Source organism: Anser brachyrhynchus (genome assembly GCF_964034855.1).
Source record: "Anser brachyrhynchus genome assembly, chromosome: 14".
Taxonomy (NCBI): domain Eukaryota; kingdom Metazoa; phylum Chordata; class Aves; order Anseriformes; family Anatidae; genus Anser; species Anser brachyrhynchus.
The window spans coordinates 10,542,183-10,569,512 of NC_137709.1; the positions used below are offsets into that span (position 1 = coordinate 10,542,183).

General features: G+C 45.1%; 3 protein-coding genes and 1 long non-coding RNA gene across 7 annotated transcripts in view; 1 reads left to right on the forward strand and 3 right to left on the reverse strand.

Moving 5' to 3' along the window:
* Positions 1–49: 49 nt before the first annotated feature.
* Positions 50–9,892, reverse strand: ATP6V0E1 (ATPase H+ transporting V0 subunit e1). The gene is made up of 4 exons (XM_080555283.1): positions 9,709–9,892; positions 7,871–7,918; positions 3,397–3,524; positions 50–561 (listed from the first exon to the last, which is right to left on the reverse strand). The coding sequence occupies exons 1-3, from the start codon at positions 9,810–9,812 to the stop codon at positions 3,431–3,433; spliced, it is 246 nt and encodes an 81-aa protein (XP_080411409.1). The 5' UTR covers positions 9,813–9,892; the 3' UTR covers positions 50–561; positions 3,397–3,430.
* Positions 9,847–10,720, forward strand: LOC308177669. Its single transcript, XR_013939297.1, has 2 exons — positions 9,847–9,941; positions 9,976–10,720. It is a non-coding gene; the product is annotated as an uncharacterized lncRNA (long non-coding RNA).
* RPL26L1 (ribosomal protein L26 like 1) lies at positions 10,555–15,731 on the reverse strand. Of its 3 annotated transcripts, none has more exons than XM_080555282.1 (4): positions 15,622–15,731; positions 13,785–13,957; positions 12,940–13,080; positions 10,555–10,726 (listed from the first exon to the last, which is right to left on the reverse strand). In XM_080555282.1, the coding sequence occupies exons 2-4, from the start codon at positions 13,950–13,952 to the stop codon at positions 10,598–10,600; spliced, it is 438 nt and encodes a 145-aa protein (XP_080411408.1). In that variant the 5' UTR covers positions 13,953–13,957; positions 15,622–15,731; the 3' UTR covers positions 10,555–10,597. The 3 variants fall into 3 exon arrangements, with proteins under 3 accessions (XP_080411408.1, XP_080411406.1, XP_080411407.1); XM_080555280.1 differs by lacking the exon at positions 15,622–15,731 and adding an exon at positions 14,830–14,938; XM_080555281.1 differs by lacking the exon at positions 15,622–15,731 and adding an exon at positions 14,784–14,863.
* Positions 15,732–17,614: 1,883 nt separating this feature from the next.
* Positions 17,615–27,330, reverse strand: part of ERGIC1 (endoplasmic reticulum-golgi intermediate compartment 1) — a 57,657-nt gene continuing 47,941 nt past the window's right edge. For both annotated transcript variants that reach the window (XM_080555272.1, XM_080555271.1), the window contains 2 exons: positions 25,432–25,554; positions 17,615–19,727 (listed from right to left, as the gene is read on the reverse strand). In XM_080555272.1, the coding sequence (XP_080411398.1) occupies positions 19,620–19,727; positions 25,432–25,554 (231 nt within the window). In that variant the 3' untranslated portion in view covers positions 17,615–19,619. The remainder of the gene's footprint in view (positions 19,728–25,431; positions 25,555–27,330) is intronic.

Below are 27,330 nucleotides of genomic sequence, written 5' to 3' on the forward strand. Positions count from 1 at the left end.
ACTAGCGTCTGATTAAAACCACAGAAGAGTTAAACATGGCACAAGAGCATTTTGTATAAAGCAGAGGATTAGTTTTATTTCCAGGTATGAGAAATTTAAGACTCAACTTCCCCAAAACACAACTCACTTTAAAAAAAAAACAACAGGCAATCAACATGTGGCAGCATTATTTCTCTTCTCCTCGTACAGTTTCATTGCACGCTTTTTTCCAAGTGCAGTCAAACAGAACAGAGGTGAATAGCACAGCAGACAAACCTCTAAGATATAGTGTTCCTACAGAGTAAAGTGAACAGGGAAGCTACGTCTCTGTAAGAAACATTAGAAATTTTAATCACAACTGAAGTTAACAGATAAAAATGTACAGTACTGAAGAGGAGTTAGAAATTGCATTAGGCACACTCTTAAACAGTATAGTAGGAAAAAATAGAGGGCTTTGAACGAGCCATTTAAAGCACAATACAAGTGTTAAGGCATTAATGCAGGCTTGGTATCCAACCAGCTACGTTAAGGGCATCTTTGGATCTGTGGAGTTTTTTCATCTGAAGGAAATCTCTTCTTTACCTGCAAAGCAAGAGGCAATTTAATTATTCCTTTCCATGGAGGTGATTTACTAATTGAAGACCTGGTTGTTGAGTTAACCACAACTATTTCCATTCCACAAACGCACCAAAAAGTTGTCAAGAACTGTAGATAATTCATCTTTATGGAGTTAAAAGAACAATCTCTACTTTCTTGCTTTCCTCACAATTTAATTTCCAAAGTTACGGCAGGTAGGTTTAGTTATATTATAAGCTGGTGGAACAATTATGCTACTCTTAGAAAGTTTCAAGTAATTCTGCTGTAGCAGCATCCAGCCATCTAGATGACAGACCTTGCATAAAGGCAGTTCCTGGTCTGAGAATACACACTGTAGAGACAAGTTTAAGGACAACAGCAGGCATTGCATCACACAGCTTAAAAGGAAAGAGGCTACAGCCCATATTTACCACAGCTGAAGAAGTTTGCATATCCTTACATATTGCTTTCCGAGCCATTAACTTGATTATACAGTCAGCCGTCTGATGCATCACTTAAATTAGAGGGATACTGACCACAGAGAAAGACCAAACTTCTGTAATTTGGCACAGATCAATCAAGTCAGCATCTGTAGAAGCTCCCTACTAGAATGCAGTAAGCCTTCTGCATGCATTTTCAGCCTGCTCCACTGGTAAAATTGAACAGGTTTGCTTACACTACCTTCATTTTTAAAAAACAGTCTCTGTATTCCGGGAGTTCGTATTTCATTTCCTTTTAACTCCTCACACTCTGTCCATACTAATCCATCCCCACCTCAGTTGAAACAGAGATTGAAGAGAGAAAGGGGTATATTGCATGCACCTCGAACACTGCAAAAGCACATCTTAAAAGCCAAAAACAACTGATCAAAAAAGAAACGGTAGCTGTATTTCTGGAATTCTTTGCAAGGTCAGAGAGAGAGACCCCAACTCTTTCACACGGAATCTAATTCACAGCTCCAGTCTGGTGACAAACTCATCTAGAGCCTCTGAGTGCACAGAAGTGACAGACAGGACACTGCAGCCTGACCAAAGCAGCCGCCCCCTTGCAGCCAGACTCACTTAGCTCTGCAGGGGTAATTCGAACAAGACCATGAAGAATCGTGAGTACTGCAATAGTGTATTTCTACTACCTAAAGGCAAGAATGAACATGGTATCTAACCATGGTATTTGAGGATTATTATTTGCTTCTACTTTTTCTTTAAGCATGCTTTCCCCCTCAAAGATGAACTTTCATTTTATTTCAAAATTAAGCCAACGCAATCAGATATATCAAAGGTTAAAACAAACTACTTCATGTAACAACAATGTGTGCGCTACATACAACTTAAATTCTCCGTTAGTAAGTTTAGAACTCCTCACGTGAACTTTCTGTCCATCCCAGAACGCAGCAGTTCCCTCTCCTCCTCAGTACAAATTTGAAGTGATAAGAGGAGAGGGGGGATAAGCCCCGATTCTTGCAGCAGACACCTAGACTACAATGTCATATCTCATCTCCAGTTCGCCTTGGCTGGTAGCAACACACAGTCCCTGTATCAGGCAGAAGTGAGCCCAGTTTTTAAATCTGAGGCATCTACTTCTCCAGATAACTACACTTCAATTTCAGGTCTCAGAACTGTGGGATTCGGTGATCTGTGTGCCCAATACCAGAATACACTAGTCTCTGCTTTTGCTAACTATTTTTGTGTTACCACACAAGAGCAGTGAAAATGCACCCGGGGCATTCAGCTTGCCCGAGCTACCTAATCACAGGCCTCTGCTTGAAGCAGGGCCACGTCTACCTTTATTGCTTGCTGCTTAAAAGAGAAGACGCAGGCAAATCCACATGCCGGTGTCTGACACTACCCCAGTTCGGATGAGTCCTACTTTGAAGCAGTGGAGCTTTGCTTCAGGGTAAATGTTCAGGATGCTTTACAGCCGGCATTTAACTGAGCTGTAACATCGACTGCCATTTGTCTGCCGCTGTTGGACTTCTGTAAACAGAAGTTAAAGTAATAAGAGCAAAGGAGCAGGCAATTAAAGCAATAAGAGGAAAAAGAAAAAACAGGTAAAAACCCTAGGAGCGTTCAACTACTTCGTGTTATCAGCCTAAAAACAGAGATCACGGGTACTTCTTTCTGCAGCAAAACCTTCATTTGAACCTTCAATTCTAAATGTTGCCCTTTCGGAGATACCTGAGGTCACCGTGCTACTTTTAATACAAAACTGTGTATTTTTGCTGGTGGTGTCAGAAGGCATGCCTTGCAACTGCGACCATGGCATCAAAGAGCTCTACCCAGATCAGCAGCACCAGGCTCAGCTACGACTCGGCACACCCAGGCTGTCATTAAAATAAAAGCCGTCTGCAAGTTCGGTGTTGGCGGTGTACATCGACAGGAGATGAAGAGCCACTGGAACTGCAGGTCCCTCTCAGGCCTCCCAGATGAATGGAGGCAACTGGACACTGCCCTGGAAACCTGGGCAGTTCTTGGATGAAACGGTGGTGTGCTGGGAGAAGGGCTCAACAATTGTAACAGATTAGGAAACCCACTCATGCTAGCTGTTAATAGACAAGCCCTTCCCTCCTAACTACTTTTTTCAGCTGGATGAAGAAATGAGGTGTTCTCCCTATAAATACCCGCGTACTGAACACACATGGCTGGGTAGCAGAGGCTGTACAACACCTCAGCCCAAGTATCCGGCCAAGATTAACACCCAACGTTTGTTTTGTTGCAGTCCCTGGAAAGATCGATTTCTCCTGCAAAACAGTTAATGATGCCGAACCCGCTGCTTACACTACTGTTCAATTGCTCCTGAATCATTTAACACACCACACGTATTAACAGATGCGAACATACTCACCTGGTCAATAAATTGCAGCAGTGGACAGACGTCCTTAAGGCCAGTGAGATTTAAGGTACCAGATTGTTTCATTGCTTAACTGTGGCCCAAAGAGAGGGTTGAGTTGAGCCAGAATCGCAATCAGCCAACTGCAAGACAACCCCCCAACCCAAAAGAGAGAACATCAGCCAAATTACAGGACTTATTATACAGGGAAGGCTTGGCCAAAGCACAGGTACTATCAGAGGAGACAAGACAGTATTCAGGAAGGGCTCGTATCAGATCAAAACCTTGCTCAAGCTCACACGCTGCCTGGATACCAGCAATGAAGACCTGGGACCAAATCATCCCGCAGCTGAAACAAGTTGTCCTCTTCCATCTGAAGCAGCACAACCGACAGCACTCTCGCATAGTTTCTCTTTGGCAGGAAATATACGACACTCAGATATTTGTAGGTTCAGAATATAGCAACATAAAAAAGTCAGCCCTTTTCTTGGTGCCTTTGAAGCATCCTTTAAATAACCAAAAAAATAAATAAAAAAATACAACCAAGCTCTGAGAAACCCACTCTCCCTCATCTGCCGTTATTTTCCATGTACAGCAGCCTGCCCTTGCAAGCCTGGCGTAATTGCTATCAGCGCTTGAGCAAAAGTTGATTAAACCTGGCACAGACGTCAAAGAAACAGGGACCTGAAGCGCAATTGTAGGCAAAACCCCCAGAACACAAAACAAATAAGATAATCAATCAACACGACAACGTGCTCGTCAGGCACAGCCATCTTATCGCAGCGTTCACAAACCAACGCTGCAGAAGCCACAGCCACAGCCCAGAACAAGAGGAATGCAGTTTGTGGAAAATATCCAGGAAAGCTAAACAGAAATAAATATTCCGCTGTTACAAGATACATTTGCTTTGTAAATATTACAAGGTTCGGAGAGAGCCATGGATGCTTCCATGGATTTAAGTCTCCGTTAAATGCTAACTATATAAACACAGTTAGCGAACACACTGGTTCATCTATCTGCTATTTCCAGAACGCTTTGTAAGGAGGAGAAAAAGCAGAGCAGCTTTGTAATGGGAGCTGCCACAAATGTATCAGAGTGCTTAGGCAGTCATGGAAAATTCCACACAAACCTTGATGCTTTGACCAGCAAACGAAGTGCAGGTCAGCTGTAAAAAGGCTACAACAGCCACGGGCAAAAGACGTTGGCCAGACTTAAAGAAAACGCATCAGTAACACTCTTAAGTATTACAAATATTTATTTTCATTATTGCTTTTGGTTTTGTGCAAATTAGGGCCCCAATTAAAACGAAGCGCCGAGCTTGCAGCAGTCTATCAGCCACGCAAGCCTTGAAATACCTAACAGAGACCACAAAGCAACCGAAACATCAGCAGGACACCAACAAAAGGAGCCAACAGCCATTAGGTTGACTTGCTCCTGCCTTGCTAACTAAGTGATGACGACATATTTTGAAGCCGTATTAATCATTATATTAAACTTACTTATGGTAAAAGCAAATTAGTTCTTAAAAACTGCATGGAATTTATTTTGAACGGTTAATTTCCAGATACAAAAGACAGAAAAAGGGGTGCCAGAGCACTGCACCATCTGCCTTTAATATCCTGGACTACCAGCAGTGGGAGGAGGATAGGAACACCGAAAGCCTGCTAAAGGACACGCTTCTCCCCGCGCTGTACGGAAGGAAGGGACGCTGTGCACCAACACCTCACCTCGCCGTGTGCCGGAGATCAGACCCAGCACGGCTGTGCATTAAATGAGCTGGGAACACGTTCCAAATACCGGCGTGTCCCAGCTGCGTCACCTCGCTTTAGGCAGGCGCTGTGCACTTTTCTAAAGCTGTTTGTTGGGACCACGCTGGATGCCAGGCTCCGAGCACGGCGGCATTACAGGTCTACAGCGTTCCTCCTCCCTGTACGGCTAGGGCCTCATAATTTGCAGCAGCGGTTAGGCACCGAGCTCTGTGACTCCCCTGCGTTCAACACAAGGCTTGAAAAAGCTTTCCCCGCGTCTTGCTAAGTGACAATCTATCATGACAATGCAAAACAAAATGCAGCATTCAGAGCAAGACAAAGCAAGCCCCTGTACCCAACATGCAGTGTGCTGGAGCTGCTAAAATCAGGTATGGCATTCGAGCCACCCACAGGTCCTTAAATCCTGCCGGGTAGCAGCTACAACAGCTAGTGTTAATTACCCAGCTCATACAAGGAAACCAAAGTCCCTTATGTTCTACCAGAAAGATTTTTAAAAGGTCTTCCTACCCTAACTGCCATCTGTCTGTGCTGCATGTTACAAATTAAGGTCCTGTTATCTCTGCTTAAATGTCAAATTGGGCAACCGTATTTTAATCCTTTTAGAATCAGTACCAAATAATAGTGTTTTTCAAACATCCTTGGTTAGTAGAATATCACAGTACTGCTTCAGGAGCTGCTTTGTAAACTGCAAAAGAGATTTAGGCTATTCAGACAAAACGGTACAACCTGGTACTTCTGCAGCGGTAACCCCACACACTTTACCTTTTATTTTTATCAGATTGTACGTTCTCCTTCAAAAGGTGGCTGGATACGATATCAGTACACAAATTACAGACACACACAACAAATTTGCACATAAGCCAATTAATACCATGTGATCAATGTGGTTGCTCAAATTGATCACTGTTAAATCAAAACACAGAAGAAATAGGTTTAAGTTGAAATGTGATTGACTTAAACATAGTTAAATTCAGTCTGATTCAAATCAATTTGTCAATCAACTGGTATTTAATAATAACAGGAAATCCATTTTTTTTCCCTCTCCATTTCAACTGGAAAGGAAAGATAGAGAATACAACAGCAGCTGCAGTGGAGTTTCAAACCACCCTATGAAGAAGTAGATGAACAGCACTAGCCACCTGCTAAGGACACACAAAGATCTGAGATGAGAAGTTATTTCAGCCCCTAATGCTGTATCTGAGGAAGAATCCTGAGAATCCATTCTTTGGGGCTTTCTGCAAGAACATTCCATACAGAATTCATGACAACACAATGACTGTGCGATGCGGCAAGTTCCGTCTTGGAACATCAGGTTCTAAAATCTGTTTTTTGTTGAACTTGGAGGCAGAAACTATACATATATCTTATGTGCTTGGGTATAATTACTGACGGCTTAAAACATTGCAAGATTTTCTTCTTTTTCTTCTTTTTTCAAGGTGTAATTGGAGAAGGCCAAAGGAAATGTAGAACATGAGTTACAGCCCACGAGGTTAAGAATGAAGACAGAGGCACCCACTCACTGGACACGCAGAACCAGATTGTAAATCATGTTAATGACATGAGCTTTGTAATAGATCTGCTTCAGTACAAAACCCACTGAACTTACAATGAAATACCACTGAAAATCTGAAGTGCGCAAAACACGAAGTCAAACTTAGGAAGCTCTATGACAAATACATTCCAGATCATAATCGAGAGGATTTTGTGGGTGCCACGCGGCCTTGACTTTAAGGAAACTGTCGTTCCTCAAAGAGCAACACCAAAACCAGCAAATCCTGAACTTGAAGGATTTTGGAAGACTAGGACATGATTTCTGTTGCAATGCAGTATAGAAAAGAAATTCAACAAGGAAATTAAACTTAAATTAAAAAAAAAAAAAAGCCCCCCCCCCCCCCCCAATCAAAATTTTACCATAATCTGAACCCCATTTTGACACCTTTGCCAAAGTAAGAATCCAGTTGCCCATTCCTACCCAAGCATTTAGGACCTAGCATGAGATTAGGTTGCTAAATAACTGGTGCGCTGGGTAGGGAGCCTTCACAGCCTGCATAAAACCTGAATATCACATTACAAAAGTAAATTAAATGTGCATAAGCCTGTGCAGTAGGCAACCCAACAAGGCGTCCCCTGAAATGTGCCAACGCTGATAATATGGCTTTTCGCTGCCAGTTCTTAGGAACGAGTAGAGATGCATTTCTCCAAACATTCATGTTAAGCTCCTTACAGTATGTAAATAATACCTAAATACTTCAGCAAAGTACAAATACTATTCAAGTAGTACTTGAAATTACTCAAGTAATCATTTTATTACAAGTTATCCTGAAAGATCTAATTACTTTCACCAGTTTAATCTCCATACTAAGTTCTTTCCAAATACCTTTCAAAGTCACTTCTGCACATAGCTTCCCTGACACACTGTCATTAAGCTTGTGAATGAATAATCCAGTGAACTGGAAAAGAGCAACATCGAGTCACTGCACTGCAGTACTCAACAGTAAGAGCCACAGGGCAATGACACAAAACAAGATTTCAATGCAGTATCCACCACCAGGAAAACCTTTTCTTCTCCGTGTTGAAGGCCTTTAGAACCAAGAATTCTACGAGCTGTCGAGGAACACCACGTATCCAGGCCTCTGTGACTCATATGCTCAAGTTTCCTCCTAAATTTCTTACGTGAAAAATGTACCTTGATTAAGGGGCAAGACAGTATTTATACTTACAACAGGTAGCAGCAAACAGCACAGGTCACCAGCATCGTGTTGATAACACTGCAAAAAGAACGAGACGCAGCTGATTAACAGTCATGTTGTGACTGACCACAAGATACATAGGAAAAAAAAACACCAAGCAGAAGTTCAGCTGTGATCATATGCAACATGACTCAACGTTGATAACTTCTTCCAGCTGAGCAAACTGCAGAGGCTAAGACTGTGCAAAAGAACTGACAGAGACTGGGAGAACAGAAGCATGCAGCAGTATTTAACTGGAGTAAAATCCAGCGCAGTAAGCGTCCTTGCTCCATTACGCACGCTGTCATGTGCACCAGCAAGTTATCCAACTACTGAAGCTGGATTTTCTAATACCACAGTAAAACATTTCCTTCATGTTCAAAATTTTGCTTACAGAAATTGTCAGTGTCAAAGAGGCTTTAATTTTTTCATCGTGAACGTAGATTTTTTGCACACAGAATAATTTCAAGTGGCCTTGAGATTTTATCTGCAGATAAGAATTAGCTTCCTTACTGAAAGGCAATAGTGACAGAAGTGATAGTTAAGCTGAGAAGTAAAAGCCAGGCTGCTCTTGAAACTGGCAGTAGTAAGTCTAGAGCTACATACAGAAATGGTTTTGAAACAAGAGGAAAAGAAATAAGATTTTTCTATTCATAGAATTTCCCGAGTTGGAAGGGACCCATAAGGATCATTGAGTCCAACTCCTTACTGAACTTTGTAGCAAAGTGAAGGGTTCTGTTTGTTTAATAAAAAAGGGATTTTCCTTCTACATATTTCCCCCTAAAGTGAGTGACAAGAACCTGTGCTAGGTGAGTATCTTCCAACCCTTTTGTGACACGGATAACATTCAAGATGTGTGTGTATAGGTGTATATATATAAGAATAACCTATCGATACACATTCATCTTGTCAACCTTCAGACAACTGCTACAGACCCAGCGCAGCCTGCAGTGAGCTCCAGGAGCCCCTCCTTCCCACATAGTCCCAGGCAGGAGCCATCGCTTGGAAGTTTTAACCAGCACAGCGCGAATTCCTAACTCAGTTAAAATCTGCACTGACTTCCTTTGTTAGAAGATGAAGAAGCCAATTCAAACGCAGCTTTTTGTTGGTGGTTTTTAAAGGAAGAAAGAAACAAAACGAGATGAGAAGTTAGGGCACTATGCAGTGCCAGCACAGAATCAGAAGGCAGCAGCGCTCTGTTGGTATTTGTTAAGTGATAAAATTGAGGAAGAAGTAGAGCAGTGGCCTATTACTATTTGTTAAATGATCGAGTTGAGGAAGAAGCACAGCCGTGCAACATTCATATTTGGCGGAATTGAGGAAGAAGCAGGGAAGGCCTGCCGGTGACCCCGGGCCACTTCCCACAGCCAGGAGCAGGCCTCCCAGCCATGTCCTGGGGACACCCGAGGCCAGCCCGGCTGCCAGGCACAAAACCAGCCGGGGCGCTGAATACCAGGGCTGGGAAGGGAAACTGAGGAAGCGGCGGGGCTGGGGGGGAGGAAATTCAGGGAGGCCCCTCCGGGGTCAGAGGAACAGAAGCGAAGGCAGTCGGCACCTGGAGCCCAGCCCCTCAGGCTCAGCAGAAGGCGGCCGGTACCTGGCAGGGGGAGGAGGAGGAGGAGGAGGAGGAGGAGGAGGAGGAGGAGGAGGAGGAGGAGGAGGAAGAGGAGCCGAGCAGCCGCCGCCACCCCCGGGTCGCAGCAGGCCCCGACGCTCCCGCAGGGAGCCCCCACACCGCAGCGAGGCCCGGCCCGGCCCGGCCGCGGCTCGGGGGGGCGGGGCGGGGGAAGCCTCGGGGGGAGCCGCGGGGCCGGGCCCCGGTCACTCACCCGCGGTTGGGCCCCTTGGGGACGAGCCAGGGCAGGAGGGCGCCGACCACCCCCCAGAAGGCGGTGACGGCCGCGATGGGCACCGCCAGCCCGCCGTACGCCATGGCCGCCGCCGCCGCCGCCTCTGCCGGCCGCGGGCACGGCCGCCGCGGGACCGCCTCCTCGCCGCGCCGCCGGCCAATCACGGGGCGCTACGTCACGCGGGGGCGCGCACGGGAGGGGCCGCGGGGCGCGTGCTCGTGGGGGGGTGCTGGGGGCGGCACCCAGGGGTGCTCGGGGGTGGGGGGGGCGCGCCCAGGGGTGCTCGGGGCACCTCCGGCACCGCGGCTCTGCAGGCACGGAGAGCACCGACGGGAGCGGCTGGGGCACCGCGGGGCAGGTTCAGGGGCCGCAACGTGCCCAGCAAGGCCCCAAACGTCACCTTCCGGTGTCAAATCCCGTAGATCGGTGGAAAAATGTAATTTAAGAAATTACCGATGGCCAGAAACAGCTAACTTCAAGTGCCTGAGAGAATACTGAATGTGCATGGTACACGGAATTAACATCTTCATTTAAAACTGCGGGCTTTTCTAAGTGAATGTCAGAGATCACTGGGGAAAAAAAAAAAGTCTACCAGGCACTAGATGTTACCCAGATTGTAGCAGTCCTGCACCACGCCTCCCGACTTCGGCTGAAATACACCTTCACTGCGAAAAGGTCAACATGTTCTTAAAAGCAAGAAAGGCTTAGAAAGCTTTTTAGGTTATTGTGCTTTTCACATAACCAGCATTAAATATTAAAACGAGTATTTAAACGCTGAGCAGACACTGCATCAAGATTTCCTAAGGCAGAAGACACGACACTAGGTTTAGTTTTAGCAGTTCTTTAATGGTGTCAAAAAGAAAACAATCTACTCCTGCATCTTTTCGATTGTTTCTTCCTTGTATTTGCCTTTCTCCTTGCCAACCTGGCGAGATTTTGCTTTACGCTCCAAGATCTTCTTGCGATCTTTGTCCAGCTTTAGCCTTGTGATCACCACCTAGGGAAAAGACAAAGAATTCAGCGTCCTCAGCGTAACGCACAGCAGCCTGACAGCACAGAGCTAACGCAGCGCGGCCTAGGCCCATCACCTCCGACACTACCAAAGCACACGTTTTATTAACACAGATTCTCTAATTCGGTTTGAGTAGAACTGAGGACTGAGCTGCCCGCGTATTTCACAACGCTGCGGTGTATTGGTTTCTCCAGGTGCATTCAAGGAATCAAAATATATGGACCGTGGCTTGGATGCACAGCCACAACATTTGAGCAAACTGAAGAGCAGCCAAATTTCGGGCCAGCTACATAATGAAATCGTTACCGTGAAGTCAGTCCGACTTCCATCACTTCATTGGAACGCTGTCCGTTACACCAGGTGCTGCTCAAACACAATGGGCGCTACACCTGCATACAGCTGACTCTCGTTCCCACCACCACAAAGGAAAGCAATAGATCCTAAGGATGTGAGGAAACGGCCTCAAGCTGTGCCCGAGGATGCTTAGGGTGGCAACTGGGATGAATTTTGTCACAGGAAGGGTGGTCAGGGCTGGACCAGGCCGCCAGGGAGGGGGTGGAGTTGCCGTTCCTGGAGGCATTTCAGAGAGGTGTGAACGTGACGCTGTGGGACACGGTTTAGCGCTGGCCTCAGGTGGATGGTTGGACTCCATGCGTCTTTTCCAACCTGAATGATTCCATTAATTTCTCCATGTTTTAAACAATGCTACCTGCGTTTTGGAACACTGGAAAACCACACAGCTGCTGGCTGCTGTCGTGTCATTGCTATGCTGCCTGGAATAACCGAACATCTGGCGTAACTGCAGGGAACAATGAAGTCCACGCACCACTGACTCGTACGTGGAGAACGCTTCCAAGAACACGATCTGCTATTGACCAGTTGTAAAGCGGACAGGAATTATCAAGCATTACTAACATGGACACACAAAAGATAATCCGCCCAATCCATTCGCTACCAGATCCTTCGCGACGTTTTGTAACAACGCAGAAGAAAACCCAAGTGCTGATTCTCAGCCCCTGGACAACCTTCAGTTCTTTTTCTGCTCCCAAAACTGGCGATGAAAGAAATACTTTGATATTATTGAAAGGAGCACTTTAAAAATACAATTGACATAATCAAATCCGAGAAAACTGACATAGGCTGCAGTACAACGAAATGCTCCTGGTTAGTTCCACTGTGCGGTCCGGTCTCAATCATCCCTTTACCTAAAAGAGGCAGACACCGCTCACCCATCCCATTGCCAGCTTGCAACAAAGCGTTCCCCTGTTCCCATGCACTAACAACTTGAATCTGCATACAAAGCTTTCCCGAGGTCCAATTCCCAGTTAGGGAGAGCGCTCACAGAAACGCAGGACCAGCACCAACCTCAATTTCTCCCACTGCTATTTATCAGGGAAGTAACGTCCAACTGCAGGTACGCTGGTTCCCTCAGTGTCACCTTGTACCTCAGATGTTTTTCCTGCACACAAGCCATTAGGCTGTTTTGGAATCCTTCTGCTCTGCCTCTCCTGTACACACCAACCCTTCAGACCAGAAAACCTGCTACAACTGGATTTCCTCCACCAGCACTTCGATACCCGTGCCCACATGACAGGTTTGGGGCAGACTCATTTCATCTGCTTCAAACTAGGTTTCTGGCTAGTTGTTCTGTTTAATTGGAAATGTTTTGCTATTATGATCTAAACAGGCTTTGCCTGGTTTTCGCTAACTCTGAACGCTGTAAAACACTTCAGGCTAAAACTAGATTCAGGCAAAATTAGCGCATAACAGCCACAAGAACAAACCACAGTTCTGAGCATCTACCCAAACATTTCCAACACTTCCTTAGTCAGTGCAGTGCCACACAGCAACAATGAAGAGTTGTTCTAAATGATCAGTTCCCAAAACAATCAAACAAAAAAATAACTATTTGTGCTTTAAAATCGCCAAGCTCTTCCAAAAAGCACTTTAGGAACACTCTGAAGTCTGTTACAACTTCTCCACCAAATAAGCCTCAGAAATATCTGAGAACTCCCGGTTCCAACCATTACTTCCCTGCTACCGTGACCCTGTAACTTTTCTTTATTAACGCCCATCCCAATCAATCTCAATCCGTTACTCCACGCGCCGTAACAAGGTTCTACTTAAGCAAGCAGCAGATTTTTCATGTGGCAGCAAGGCCTCTTTTTGCACCGCAGATGTCACTTTACAGCCTGTACCTTGCTAGGATGGATTCCCACGTGCACAGTCGTGCCGTTGGCCTTCTCGCGCTGCACACGTTCGATGTAGATGACGTACTTCTTCCTGTACACCTGGACCACCTTGCCGATCTGCTGTCCTTTGTAATGCCCCCGGACAACCTGCAGGAGCACACAGAAGGCACACGTTCCCAATACTTCCAAAACACCCCTGTAACAATCACCCGGCCTTAGCAAACACAACTTAATTATCCCATCAGAAAACCAGAACTGCACGGGTTGAGCTCCCAACTCTGCTCATGCCAGAAAGCTACCAGTTACTGGATTTAGCTGATCACTAACATGGAAAATACAATGGATCAGAACTGTACTTTTCACTCACTTTGCCTTCAGTAAGTCCTGATCAAGTAACTCCAAATCTTTTCAACCAGAAAGGTAACAGTCAACCCCAACTGTTTTTCATCCTAACTTCTCTTCTATTACATTTTAAAACAAAAAGGCCACCTAACTCCATTCATTTCTAAACTGATCTTTCCCATATCACTGGTAGCAAACAGTCTACAGAAAGAAAACAAACAATTCTTTGCCTTATTGTTTAAAGTCTTTAATCCAGAGTGATAATCAATGCATGCAACTAAATCACGCATGTGAACAATGCACATACTTCTACTGCCACGTTTATGTTCCTTTTACCTTCCTTCTCACTGGTTGTGTCTCAAGAAATATTCAACAGGACAAACCTATGATTACGTTAACTTGTATTATTTTTACAAGACTCATGGTAAAGCTGTGGCATCGATTTGAATTTGTCGTGGAAAACAAAATATGAATAAACTTCAAGCGTGACAGTACAGCCTGAAAGATACCTGGACTTCATCGTCCTTTCTGATGGGCATCGAGCGGACGTTGTATTTCTGCCGCAACTCCTTGGAGAGCGGGGAGGACATTATTTTTCTTCGGATGTGAGAAGGTGCATTGAAGTGCCGTTTGCGGTTCTTGCTGCGGTCTGAGGTCACAAATGGATTGAACTTCATTTTGGCTGCAGGAAGAAAAACAGTACTTTGAGAGGCTTGTAACTCAAAGGCATTCGTGCTACCGTCTGCCTACGCTAAGTACGCTAAAACTTAAAAGCTCACTTCAGCTGTTTTTATTCCCACTCCCAATTTGTGTAATTTTATAAACTGCATTTCAAAGGTTTCAGCCTCTTCCATGAGTGACAATGATGCTGTGGATTGACAAATGTGCTCTACGTGTGCATGCGACCATTCTTTCTAATCCAAAGCTAAGAGTACTGAGAGTGCAGGACATCTGATCGAGTAGTCTTAATTTTACACCAAGGTAAACATTTGCTTTATTTATGAAGTGAGCGCAGGTTTCAGACTCGCACAGATAGAATACCTGTAACGCTTAGAGGCTGCCTGTGCAGTGCACTATTAAACTATGCAGGACGTAACAGATTTGTTAAACGAACTGCACTTGGCCATTCCTAAGCCTTAATAACCACGCCTGAGGTTGTCTATCAGAGCACAGCTCTGCCCTGACCGACAGGCTGCCCCCCGGGTGCTTCTGCTTGCCCGCGGCAAGCCTCCGCCCGCTGCTAACCAGAAGATCGCAGCCTTCCGCTACGGAAGACCCCTAAATCAGCCAGGTCAGCGCGGAGCCTGCCACCCACCCGCCGCCGCGCACCGCCCCGTGCCGGTGCCGGGCCCCGCCTGAGCAGGCAGCCCGGGCTGCAGGCCGGGACGGCCCCGGGCTCAGCGGCGGCCAGCGAGCGGCCCCTCCAGGCCCAGCGGCGCCCGACCCCGGCAGCGGGGCCCGGTCCCGGCCCCGGCCCGCCCCCAGCCGCGGCGGATGCCGGCCGATACCGGCGGATGGCGGCGGATGCCCGCGGCCCGCCCGCGGCGCCCTCACCCCGCTGCCGCCGCCGCGCCGCTCGGCCGGAAAGAGGAGAGGAAGGCGCTTCCGCTTCCGTCAAGAGGCAGCGGGGTTCGCGCGAGAGCTCGCGAGAGGAGCGGGCGCGAGCAGCGCCCCCTGGCGGCCGGAGGCCAACGGCGGGGGCTGAGACGGGCGGGGGCGCGGCCACGTGGGGCTGGGGGCGTGGCCAGGCGAGAGGGGGCGTGGCCAAGCGGGCGGTTCTCCCCCGCCCCTCCCGGGCCCCCTGAGGGCTCCCCTGAGGCGCCGAGGCCCGGCCCCAGCCCCCCCCCCCCCCCAACCCCGCTGCCTCAGGGGGGCACTCCTTTTTTATTTCCCCCCCCCAACCCGCTTTGTTTTCTAGTAAATTATTCCCAATTGTTCAATTCTGGTAGAAATGAAGCGTCTCCCCTCGGAGCTGGGGAGCTGATTCCCAAAAGGGGGTGCGGGGGGTCCCGTCCCTCAGGCAGGCGGTGTAGGGCAGGAGCAAGGCACGAGCAGCCCCCCAGTTAAAAATAAGTAATTACTTAATGTGGTGCGGATACACAGCGCCCATGTTCAGTCTGTCGTAACCCTTCGCAATTTAATCTTCCATAATTACCTCAGTGTGATTGCTAAATATTTAGTGAAGCAAGACGAGAAGGAAATTAAAAGGTTGGGGGGAGGCAAAAAAGGGGTTATTTTACATACCAACTCACCGCGTGAGTAAAGCCAAAACCACCAAGTTCCAAGCAAAATCCACGCACCTCATTTAAAAAAACAAAAGGGAAAAAAAAACAAAAAAAAACCAACCTGAGGTTTGGACACTTGGTACCGTTCAAAACCGAGCACTGAACGTCCAGACATGAGTCAGGGCTGATTGCAAAAGAGCCTCGCGTTAACTTTCGGCAGAGTGACCTGGCTTACAGTGATTTCATTGCGCGATAACGCTTAGTTCATTGGAACAATAATTAAAAACAAGCGAAAAAACCCTTTCAGATTGATTTTGCAATGGCAGTGCAACAAGAAGCCAATCAAAACACGAGAGATTTATTTTTAATTGTAGAACTAAAAAGTCTAGTATTTTATTAACATGAGGTTGCAAATTAAAAGGGAAATGCGAGAACTCCCTAATAAACTCCACTGTAAAAATGCAAGACTTGTGCTTTAAACATTGCCACACCACGTTACAGGACTGCAAACCCTGCCCCTCTCCCCCTCCTTCCCAGGACTATTGAGAAATACCTCATCGCCACATTTCATCTGGAACTTCAGAGGGCTGTTCTAAAGCAGATACTCGTTGCAGTCATTTTCAGCCCCAAAAGTCTGCGTATCACACAACCAAAAAGCAACTTTAAACGAGAAATAGTCAGAAAATTAGCTATAAACATTACCATCTACACTGCAGATTTCACTTTTTACAGAGCAGTAGTTAAATGCAAATACTTGATACATCAAACATTTATAAATGCATCTCAATTTTTTTCTTCTCAATTTCCATTTTCTTAAAAAAAACAAAACCACTTTAGCAGTCCACATAGTTCTTGAACATGCCAAAGCACAGCTTTACAGCTTCCCCTAGAGCTGAAATTCTGACTCCACCATCACAAAGCATCCCGTGCTGCAAGTTCTCATTGTATGATGAAGCGCAGCTTCAAAGAGGTTTATTTAAACCAGAATATACACAAGTTCTAAATGTTTTACTTCCTACAGGGATGTCGTTCTTGGAGAACCACAAATACTTCTGTCAAAATACTGATTTGAAAGAGCAAAGTCAAGAAGATGAATTAACACCTACAATCAACAGTTTTCCTTCCACTATGGCTTGAGATTATTGTTGTTTTCACTGATGTTTAAAAGCATAACTACGCTCATTTTATCTCTAGAAAATGTCTGAGAATAGAAGTGAAATCTAATGACACCTGTATGCACGGGGCAGGCCTGCTGCAACAGTAACCACCGCGCTTTCACATTTGGAGAGAACAGCAAATTCTTCTGTAAACACACGATGCAGCAACATTACCTGATCCAAGCCAGCCATGCCTGAAGGACAAGCATGCCACAACGGCCAGCAGACCCAAAGTCAGCCTTGGCTTGGCAGTGCTCAGAGGCTTAGACCTGGCTTAGAGAACTAAGGTGCAGACTGTTTCTTCAGCAGTTTTGCCAGAACTTTATTATAATTTGGTTTCCACATTTAGGAAAAAAAAAAAGTGATTTATTACATTATTGCAGTGGACATTTTGGCAGAGAAAGCAAGCACACTGAAGTATGCAATCTGTTATTTCCAAAAAAAGTGAAACACTTTCACTGATCTGGTTTAAAGAACTGGCCTGGACTGCGCAGAAGGCAGCGTTTAATTCAGATAGAGGATGGGGGAGAAGGGCAGAAATCACACACTTGGGGCAAGAAACACGCAGGAATCTGCAACCAACTTTTTCTAGTTTGTGTTGAAGAAATTATAATAGGGAAGAAATTTCAGAAAACTGACAGCACAATCCGCTGTGCTACAGGAATCTTCTCTTGCATCACTCAGAAGGATGCCCTGCTAAGATATTAACATTGCATCCCTGTAATCCATCAAGTTCACATGCTATAAGCAAAGATCCAACAAATTTAAGAGGAAAAACTAGGATTTTTTTTTTGCTTTAAATTTCAGTTGGTGACTGTGGATCAGAGGAAATCCTTCAGGCAGCACGAGAAGGAACTGCAATGGAAAAACCCCAGGCTGCCACGAGGCAGCCGCCGCCATCTAGTGGGTACCGCTCGTGGACAGATGGACGCGCGCACTGAAATGAAGACAAGCATCTCGTTTTCAAGTTGATTTTTGTAAATGGAAAAAATGTATAAAATCTATCCATACATTAACAGATACAGGAAATTACACAATCCAGTTTACACCTAAAGGAACAGCAATCAGTCCATAATAAGAACAAGGAAAAGTTCCAATGCTGTAACTGGTCAGGAATCACTACAGGGCAGAAAATGGGCCAGGGTAGGGGGGGGGGGGTTGGTGGCCTTTTTATTTTTAGGGGGGTGTGGGCATGTATGTGTGTGTGCAGATAAAACTGGCTACCTTCCCTACTTCCAAAAGAATGAGACAATTTCAACAGACATGTATTAGGAATACTTTTGAAATGTATCTGACTCTAGCATTAACACTGAATATTCAAAGTTTCATATTATTACAACAAAATGTTTGGATACTTTGGCCTCCAGGAAAAGGCAATGGACAGTAGATATTATCCAAGAGAAATCCTGCACCCGTCTTAGAATTTATACCATTGATTGAGTTAAGGATTTTAATTTTTTAGGATTTTTGTCTATCCTGGAACACTTAAAATCTGTGTATCCTCAGCTCAGACACTCACAAAGCATGCAGTGACTGTTACTACCCAAGGAACATTTAGGAGGGTATGGAGAATGCACTGGTGGGCATTGGTCTCATTATCAGTGAACTCACGTCTATCGTTGCATACAAGCCACACCTGGCAGTAGCTTTCCCCTCACACCTCCATTTATTGGAGGTCTCAGAAGACAAGGCTTGAATGAACGGGCATGGAAGTTCAGGTACCGTTTTAAGGAATAGAAGAAAATTGCTAGCAGGGGCCGGGTTGTGGGAATGCCTGCCCTGCTACTGGTGTACCTGTGGGTGAACAGTGTCAGTCTAGGGCTCAGGAAAGATGCCTGATTGAATTTTAAAGAAGCAGGTAGGCACCTTAAACCGTAAAGAGACAGACTTCCTGTGTTTTACAGGTGTATTCAATATACACACACAAAGCAAGACAGTAAGCTGTGCTCATCCACCCAGAAGACTGCATCATTTTTCCGGGCACATAGAATGGACAACCCCTTTTCAAAATAACAACAACAGTAATAATAATAATAATAATAATAATATTAAAGCAGAATTGCAGAGTCCAGACTGCTGGGTGGTCTGTGTTTAAAAAAAAAAAAAAACAAACACAGAAGAAAGAATAAAAGCTAATGCTGTAAGACAACTATTCCCTTTCAAAGCAAAGGCCACATAAAACTGTGTTGCTCAGTTTGGTTTTTACTTCATGCCACCTGTAAACACAAGACTGGATATTCAGTTTCTGGGAAGAAATTAAACCACTTTTACATCCAGAGTAAAAGAACGGCCCTTCCTCTGCCTGGATCACAGATCATCCAGGAAAAAGTAGCTGGGGGAAAGCTTCCTTTTCAAATTTGCTCATTTCATTAGAAAGGTCATATCTGAGCGAAAGAGCTTTCCATAAAAGCCCAAGACATTTCTTGATGTTATTTCTGCCCTCTGTCTCTAAAGCTTGCTATGGGAACTAACACTTTCCATTCCTCACCAACAGATACATCACCTTTTTGGCACCACGGGTGGAATTTCTTCCTAATGTATAACTTTGTGTTATATAAAAGTCGATTGTCTAATCATGCAAATCCAACAAATTCCAAAAAGTGCCAAAAGACAGCTTAACTCTTTGTAATCTACTACTTAGTTTGTACACTGCCATCGGAACCTCCCACAGAAGATCCTGTTCTCCTTACTTAGATCTGACAGTATATTTCATATATAGCATTTCAACCCGTTTCTGGGGGGAGAGAATCAAAATCTAAGCCCTGATTCCATTGATTTTTATTTTTTTTTCTCTCAGAGCTCTGAAATGCATGGAAATTTCCTTGATTTGTTGAAGAGGTCTTCACTGAACAGCCTTATTAGAGAAAAACTTACTGATTCAATCAAATAAAAAATAAAGACAAAAACAGGTAGTGGTAGGTTTCTCAATCTTTGCTCCTGTCCTTGGAGACGAGTTTCACCGCTACTGCATCTTCCCCAGCTGAATCTTCTTCCAGGCTTCTGATGCTGTGAAAATGCAGGAGTCAAGGATCCCAGCTACAGTAAACGTTCCCCCAATGATGGCACATATCTGAAACATACAAAAGAGGAAACAAATGTTAGTGAGGAGGCAAACATTTACGCAGCTTGAAACTGAGAGGGAAGATATTGCCTACTGCTAGGGTATCTTCTGGAAGCATGGTAAGAGCTGAGTAACAGTGCAGTAATTACATGACAATCAGTCAGGAAAATTGTTCTCTATAGTGGAATAATTTAGTGTTATCCAGAATCATCATAGCTTGATCCAGTCATAAAACCCAGCTCCTAGGAGTACAGCATAAACACTGTTCTTTTCCAGGCTGAGCTCCACCTAACAAAGCTTTCGAGAAGCTCTGTGTTGCTCACATCTTCCTACTACTGTTTTCTATTATAAATATCACAGCCTTGTAGTCTTTTCCCTATTTCACAAGATAGAGCATTCGCAAACAGGCAAAAGACACTTAAATAGTATGTTAAGGATAGTGACTAACAGAAAAAAGTCGCTACCAGTGACACCTACAGCTAAGTCTGTCTAACACTTTCCATTACAAGGGCTGCTTACAAAAGCACTGCCAACTTAACCGCTTGTGAGCCAAAGTTTTCCATACAAGAAGTCTCGGGTAGAATTATATAAACATATAATCATTTTCAAGAACAGAGGTAGGGAAAAGTTTAATCTCCTGATAAGCAGAACAGCCTAAAGCAGTTCTCGAATGCTAGAAAAACACAGCAGTATTCTGACATCAAACTGAAGTACCCTGGCATGGCGCACCCAAAATCAGGGGGCACCCGTTTCAGCCACTGCACCACATCGCTTCAATTCTTTTATCTATGAAACAGGGACAAGGCCAAAATTGCCTTCCAGGGAAACTGCAAGGGAAAACGCATTTGAAGTGCCCAATACCACGCCAATAGCTGTCCCAGAGTCCTTATGGAAACGCACAGCCCGAAGCTGGGTTAACACAGACCACCCGAGAGCAGCAAGGCGGCAGGCAGGTGAATGCCGCACGATGGGGAGGAACGGTGCTCACGGGGCGCCTCCCCACCACACACACTGCGCAGGGCTGCGTTCACATGGGAAGCGTGGTGCACAGTAACGTAACCTAGTAACATTTAACAGCTAAGTTAGAATTACACGGGACCTGGCATTTCTTAACGCCCACGTTTTTTGGCTTCCTAACTGTGATGCTCTTTCAATTCGGTCTTTTGCATGTAATTCGTTGTGTAGGATTAGGTGGCTTTGAGAAGGAGAGACGGTGGGTCAGTGAGGATGGGACACGACGCAGGGCTCACCTCCTGAGAAGGGCCTGCCTAGGAAACGAGGAGCTGGCTGTGAGTGAGAAAAGCAGGGCTTCAGGGAAACGCAATGCAACTAACCCGGACGGGAAGCGGAGCCACACTGACCTACTGTATCCCCAAAAACACTAAATCCCACGGGCAGAGTTACAGACAAAAGAGTAACGTAAGAGCAGCAGCATTGGGGTCGGCATGGAGTTAGCAACGGCAACAGAACAAACAGGTCATTAATGCCGAGTGAAGGCAGCGAGAAATAAATCACTCATTTACACGCATATTTATAACCAGGGTATTTGTGTGCAGTGAACTCAGTGAGACGAGGAGAAGCAGCAGGGACAGCAAGGCAAGGTAAACATGGCTTTTTGAGGGATGGTTGGCATTCCAGAAGATAAAGGCTTCAGAAACCAGAGCAGCAGCCTGAGGCAAAGTTAGTAATTTTAGGGAACAAGGCCAGTTCCTGCCTTCTCTGTCCCCCAGTATGACACAGGGTGACTTCAGGGAAAATGACAGCAATGGAGTTGGGTTAGTTCAGTTCAGAGCAGCTCAGCTGACGGGAGATTTTACACTGCAAACAGCAAAACCGTCCAACACTAAGATTTTGCATCATATGGTAGGAAAATGTGATTTCAGTGCAGCAGCGCAAGGTAGGGGGGAAGAGAAAAAAATATATATATTCATCTGCACTGCTCTGTGCTGCTGAGTGTTTATGACTCACACACACCTGGCATTCGCTCGGAGCCTGCCTCCAAGCACGCACACAGTGCTCTGCTTTGTTGTGACAAAAAAAGGCAGCGCCGGGGTTGGTCTCTAGGTCAGCACGGAAGCTGCACCACCACACTTCTGGATCATCGCTGCTCTAATACGTACGGAGCTCTGCTCCTTCGCAGCGCTGAAGGAAGTCAGGCATCGTGCACTTATTCATATTTAATGGAGTTTTATGCTGTGAATTATTTGTGCTTGGCCCCAGGAGTTTGACTCAGGCATTAAAGGAGGAAGGAAAAGGAATATAGAAATGTAGTAATTACAGAAGTGAGAGACCATGCAATGTGCGACATACAAGAGGGTTTTTAACAGCATACGATTATGGGATAGTTGCCGGGATGCAGGCTAAGTCTAAAGCAAAATGCCAGCTGATATGCAAGAGGCAAGGCTGCAAGCAAGAAGACAGAAAGGCAAAAGTCAGATGTGACTGTGGACCTCTGGCAGGTCTTAAATCTGGAGGTGATTTAAAGGACAAAGAAGACCAGTAGGAGCACCATGTAATTCCCAATGCAGTAAGCTGCAGAATTCCACCCAGAGGCTTCTGGCTGACCTGCAGCACATCTTGTAAAACAACACTATCTTGGCTCTAAACAAATCCATGGGACTGAGTCTGTGCTACCTGTTGGCAACAAGTCCCATGGCTGAAATAATTCTCCCTGCAACCGTTTTTTCACCACTACTTCCAGCTTAATTTTTTTTCACACCTAGCGGACTGACTAGTCCTGTCATATCAGGAAAAAAAAATACATTTTTTTCTTTTCTTGGATTTCAAGTGCTTCACCAGAAATTTGGCTTGTTTTCTGCCTGCTGTCCCCTTCCAGTCCCTAGGCTGACCTCATGATAAAACACTTTTTTCAGCTTGGCCACTTGCAAGAACTCATGAATTTTCAGCAGTGAAACTTTCCCCTTTGCACCACAACCTCAACCACAAGGCTATGAATGGCTTCTCTTTACTGGGATATATCTTGATTTTACACTGTATGATTTAACAGGCAAAAACTCCTGTGTGTAACACTGTGCTAGGTGTGTGTGGTTAACCTCACGATCCATGGCAAATTCACAGTGTGGCAACAGTGGCAGCACTGATTTACAAGCAATTCAAAATCCTACTTAGTACTGAATTTTTTGAAGCGTGACACGTAAAATCTATCCTAAAGCAATGCCTTTTGTCCTACCCAGGAGACACCTCTAGCATGGTACAGAAAAAAAAAAAAGGAACAGGCATGAGTTTGAGTGCTGAAATACACAGTGCAGGGGTTCCCCTGGGGATACAGAAGACCAGGGACCAACGCTAGGCATGCCACCCTTAGCAGCACTGAAATTTCTGGAAGGCAAGCACAACACCAACAAAGAGCATCGGATAACCTTCCCAGCAGCAGAATGAAATTCCTTTGGCTCTCTGCTGAGCAGCCAATACCCTTCTCACCTGATCACTCCACATGGGACCGTCCCCCTTCAGTGTATCTGCCCCTCCAATATCAACACTGCTTACCCTGACACACCATGCTACGTCTCTAACCCTGCTAAAGTTTCTTTTAAACCCTAAGGATCCTCTCACCTCCCCAGGACACACTTATTTTGCTGGAAGTCACATGGGTGCCTTAGTAAGCAATCTGCTCGATAAAAGCTGTCGCAGCACCCACCCCAGAGCCCCTCTTGTCGTTTTAAAACCAAGCAGCTGCTGCTCAGAAAAAGCTGACGCGTTTCCCCAGCCCCATTCAGCAACGACTCCAGATGCCCCAGCACAACGGGCCAGATGCCTGGGCCAGGTAGGTGCAGCCTCAGCCTGGTGGTGATGATCATTAACCGGTCTCCAAAGCAACTGTGATGCAAAATGCCACGCAGGAAATACAGGAAGGGGCTAGAGCAGCGGAAAGGACAACAGAGCAGATCGTGTCATCAAAACAGGGCAAAGAAACCTAGGACAAAAGGTGTGTTAATCCTCTGCAGCCCTGCTCCCCTCCAACCTTTCCGGTGCCACCTGGAACGCTCTAACGCCCACGCCAAGGCAGAGCTGCCCTAGTGTAAAACTTTCCTAGCCTAAATGAATGCAAGAGCAGATTGTCTGCACCAGGGCCAGCTGGGCCATGCTGACAGCCACGGCACGGCACCTGTAACAGGATCGGCTGCCTTTAAGTCAGCCACGTCTGAAAAGGGTCTGGAAAACCTGTGTCTGACACGCTGCGTAACAGCTCCTGCAGATATCATTGCCATCCGCATGACTCCACAGGAAGGATGTTAAATTGGCATGGCCCCAAGCGAGCTGCTTCAGACTACAGCCAATTAAGACCGAAGTAGACAAAAAATCAATTCTTAACCTCTTCTTCAGCAATCTAGCAGCCAGCATGCACCTAACTCTACAGACAGGACAGGGCAAAGCTCTAACTGGGCGATCCCAAATCCAAAAGGTCATCGTGGCAATCGGGGAGCCTCTCCTCTGAACTCCTTATGTGAACTCTGAAGCACAGCATCACATCCAACAAAGATGCTATTTATATGCATACAATGGCATATCAGCAGTAAATCAATACTAGCAACAGACAAGACAAAGAACAGTGCCAGCTATCAGTGATTTCTAAACATCGTTTCCTGTTAAAAACACCTCCACACTTCCACCCCCACCAAGAAGCTTAAGTGACCTACCAGAGCATAGTGCTAGGGAAAAAAATATAGGCAGTATGAGATGCCAAGTAATAAAATGCTGATGTTTGACCTTTTTTAGGATTATCTTTGGAAGCCAGACAGACATGCTAAGAAGAGAAGGTCTTAAACCATGACTTTTAGGTTTTGCTTCAAGCCCCTTTGTCTTGGTATGTGTGTATCCTGGAGATCACACACATCTCCGATGTTAAGTGAAAAGAATTTGGTGTTTACCAGAAGCTGCAAAATCAAAATCCTTAAGTGCAACATAGCCACACTGTTTATGTTACTTCCAATTAAAATATTCAAACAGTTTAAAAATCAAAATCCGAGGTCTTCATTCCAGACAAGTTATCAACTACTACATGTTGTGTCGTGTCTCACTGGCACAAAGAGACTGCAGCTTAAATTTTAAGCCAACCCCCTCAAGACATTTTTTAAAAGTTCTGGAAGATCTTGAAATAACTCTTAGCCTATCTAGCAGTTTGGACAATACAGCTCTGTTATAGATGCTGAGATCAGTACTACAGGATGTGATCTGGATAGATCAAAACACAGCTGGTTGGGAAAACACCTCTGGAATTTGATAATGCTGCCCTTCTCCACTTCTGCCCAGGAGCAGAAGTCTGGAGCTGGCATACCTATTTAAACCAAGCAGCTATACTGAATAAAACAACTGCCTTGTCTTCTCTCCAAGTTAGACCTCATCATCAGAAAGGTCATACTGAAGCCTGCTTTACTGCACACCACATAAGTTTTAGTTCCAAGTTTCTGACATGCTGCAATCATGCTCAATCTGCCTAGATAGAGTTTGGCACTTCTGTAATAGGGTAATTTTCTTCCTTCTTGTGCCTAACTATTAAATCAAATTGTCAGAGTATAGGACTTACCAGTTACCTCACTTACACCTCAGTACAAGTGTGGTGATGCACTGCTTTATTTCAATTATGTCATAACGCTCTGAAGCAGAAACTCAATTTTTCTGGGAAAGTTAGGCTCAGAAAAGAAATGGAAGGCAGGCAGAAAAAAAGGAGAATTAGAGATTCAGAGTAACTCACCGATGTGATAAACCTGTACAAAGGCTGTCGCCTCTCTGTGTATTTCACTGTGATGGGGCTCAAATCGTAACGAAACCAGATAGCTGGGATAATGCGGCCAGTGTGACTGTAGGCTACATACTCCTAGAAGAGAAAGTGGGGAAAAATGTCACAAAGTGTGAGCAATCTTATTCCATGTACAGCATCTGCAATAAAACTGCTTCTGTGGATCTGGTCCTTAATTGACTGTTCTGTATTAATGATCAGACAAAGAAGTAAACAGTTAATCCCGGTATATTTTTTCCCCTATCCTTCTCAAACAGGAAAATAATTTCTTCACAGTCTGATTATGATATTGATGGGAACAGAGAGTGATGAAGTTATGCTCACCTTCATTTGAAGTTACAGAAGTAAGGAGAAAGACTGTCTGTCACTGATTAGTCTAGCTTAGATCTGCTCTACTGAAACGCAGGGAGTCTCTAAATGGTGGCAGATGAAGTTTTTGCACTGTTAACATGTAAATTATATGCTGGGAAATTCATCAAACAGAACTTCGTTTGCAAGAACCTGAAAATCCCTGCTTGTCTATGCACTCACAATAGCAAGCGGCAATTCCTGTCTGTGAGGCCCCCTTCACATGGGGACCAACAACGTGAATGCTTTGCTCACTGCTCAGTATGAACCACGTAGAGCCCTTAAAGCGTCTCTTTTAAAGACCCATTTAGCGGGTTTAAAAATCATGCTGAAAGCTGGCATTAAGCTGTATACAGAAAAATATTGACAAAGGTTACAAAAATATTTCAAGCTGGTTCAAGAGAGACATCTTTAGATTTCCATTGATAATCTCCTTTAATCCATTTAATTAAGAAGAGGTACAGTGCTATGTGTCAGCCACAGGACAACACCCTGGTAAGACATAGTGCACGATGCCAATGTAGAACAGACACTAACATCAGCTTAGTATGAAGTGTTACATCTTTCTGAGCTAACATTTTGTCTGTGCTCTCAGTGGAAACATCTATCAAGTTTCAAGCAGCAGGACACTGATCTCAACTGACAAGCAAAACCAAAGAAAAATCTGCTAGGAACTCAGTACAGAGCCATCAGCATTTGCATGGCACACACCGCCTCTTTACCCAGCTGCTCTTCCCTTCTTTTATCCCTGTGACATGCCTGCCAACTCAGATGACCTTTTCGGTCTCAGTTCTCCTTCATGCAGAGGCAAAGACAAGCTCATGTACTCTGGAAAGATGAAGAACTGACAAGCGATATGACACCCATGAGCACGATACAAAAAAGACAACTGCTTTTCCCTCTGAGATCAGAGGGAACCAATGAGCCAGCATCAATCTCTTACTAATCTCCTTCATTGATCTCATATAACTCTCAAATTTTGCTCTATTTAGGTTGGGTTTTTCTGTTTATTTCCCCTCCACGAATGAGGAGAAAAGTAAAATGGTGCTGAAATGTCAGAATACTTTCAGGACTCTTATTGCAGACATTTTCTGCAGCATATGTTGAGAGAGCGGCTACCTGGGGAAGTGAGGAAACAGGATCTAGTAGCTAAAACTTTCTTTATCTCGTAATACTAGCCAATCTATGCCAGACTATTCCAATGGCTTCCAATTTCTTTTTCCCACTAATGAGAATGGCAGTCAAAGACTAAAAACAGTGATATGAAAATTTTTATTTTTAATGGGAAGAAAATGCAGAGGCAGGGCTGTTTCTCTGCACTTCAGTTTTGACAGAACTGACTTCATTTCTTCCTTCCTCTCCTGTTTTCTCCACCAGGAATTCTACCGTAATGAGTCAGTCTTGGCTGAACTCGCAACCACGTTCACAGAAGTGTCAAAAGCTTCTGCTGTCTGTTTTCCAAATTACTTTCAGAGCTTGTGTCACAAGAGTCTTATCAGAACTGCA

What these genes read in the sequence shown, in the direction of transcription:
- ATP6V0E1 (XM_080555283.1), bottom strand. Translation starts at nt 9,812, where the DNA reads ATGGCGTACGGCGGGCTGGCGGTGCCCATCGCGGCCGTCACCGCCTTC. An exon ending in CCCAAGGGGCCCAACCGCGG is followed by an intron (nt 7,919 to 9,708) that starts GTGAGTGACCGG and finishes TTCTTTTTGCAG; the next exon opens with TGTTATCAACACGATGCTGG. An exon ending in GCTGTTTGCTGCTACCTGTT is followed by an intron (nt 3,525 to 7,870) that starts GTAAGTATAAAT and finishes GTTGTCTTGCAG; the next exon opens with TTGGCTGATTGCGATTCTGG.
- RPL26L1 (XM_080555282.1), bottom strand. Translation starts at nt 13,952, where the DNA reads ATGAAGTTCAATCCATTTGTGACCTCAGACCGCAGCAAGAACCGCAAA. An exon ending in GAAAGGACGATGAAGTCCAG is followed by an intron (nt 13,081 to 13,784) that starts GTATCTTTCAGG and finishes GTGCTCCTGCAG; the next exon opens with GTTGTCCGGGGGCATTACAA. An exon ending in TGGGAATCCATCCTAGCAAG is followed by an intron (nt 10,727 to 12,939) that starts GTACAGGCTGTA and finishes TCTTTTCCCTAG; the next exon opens with GTGGTGATCACAAGGCTAAA.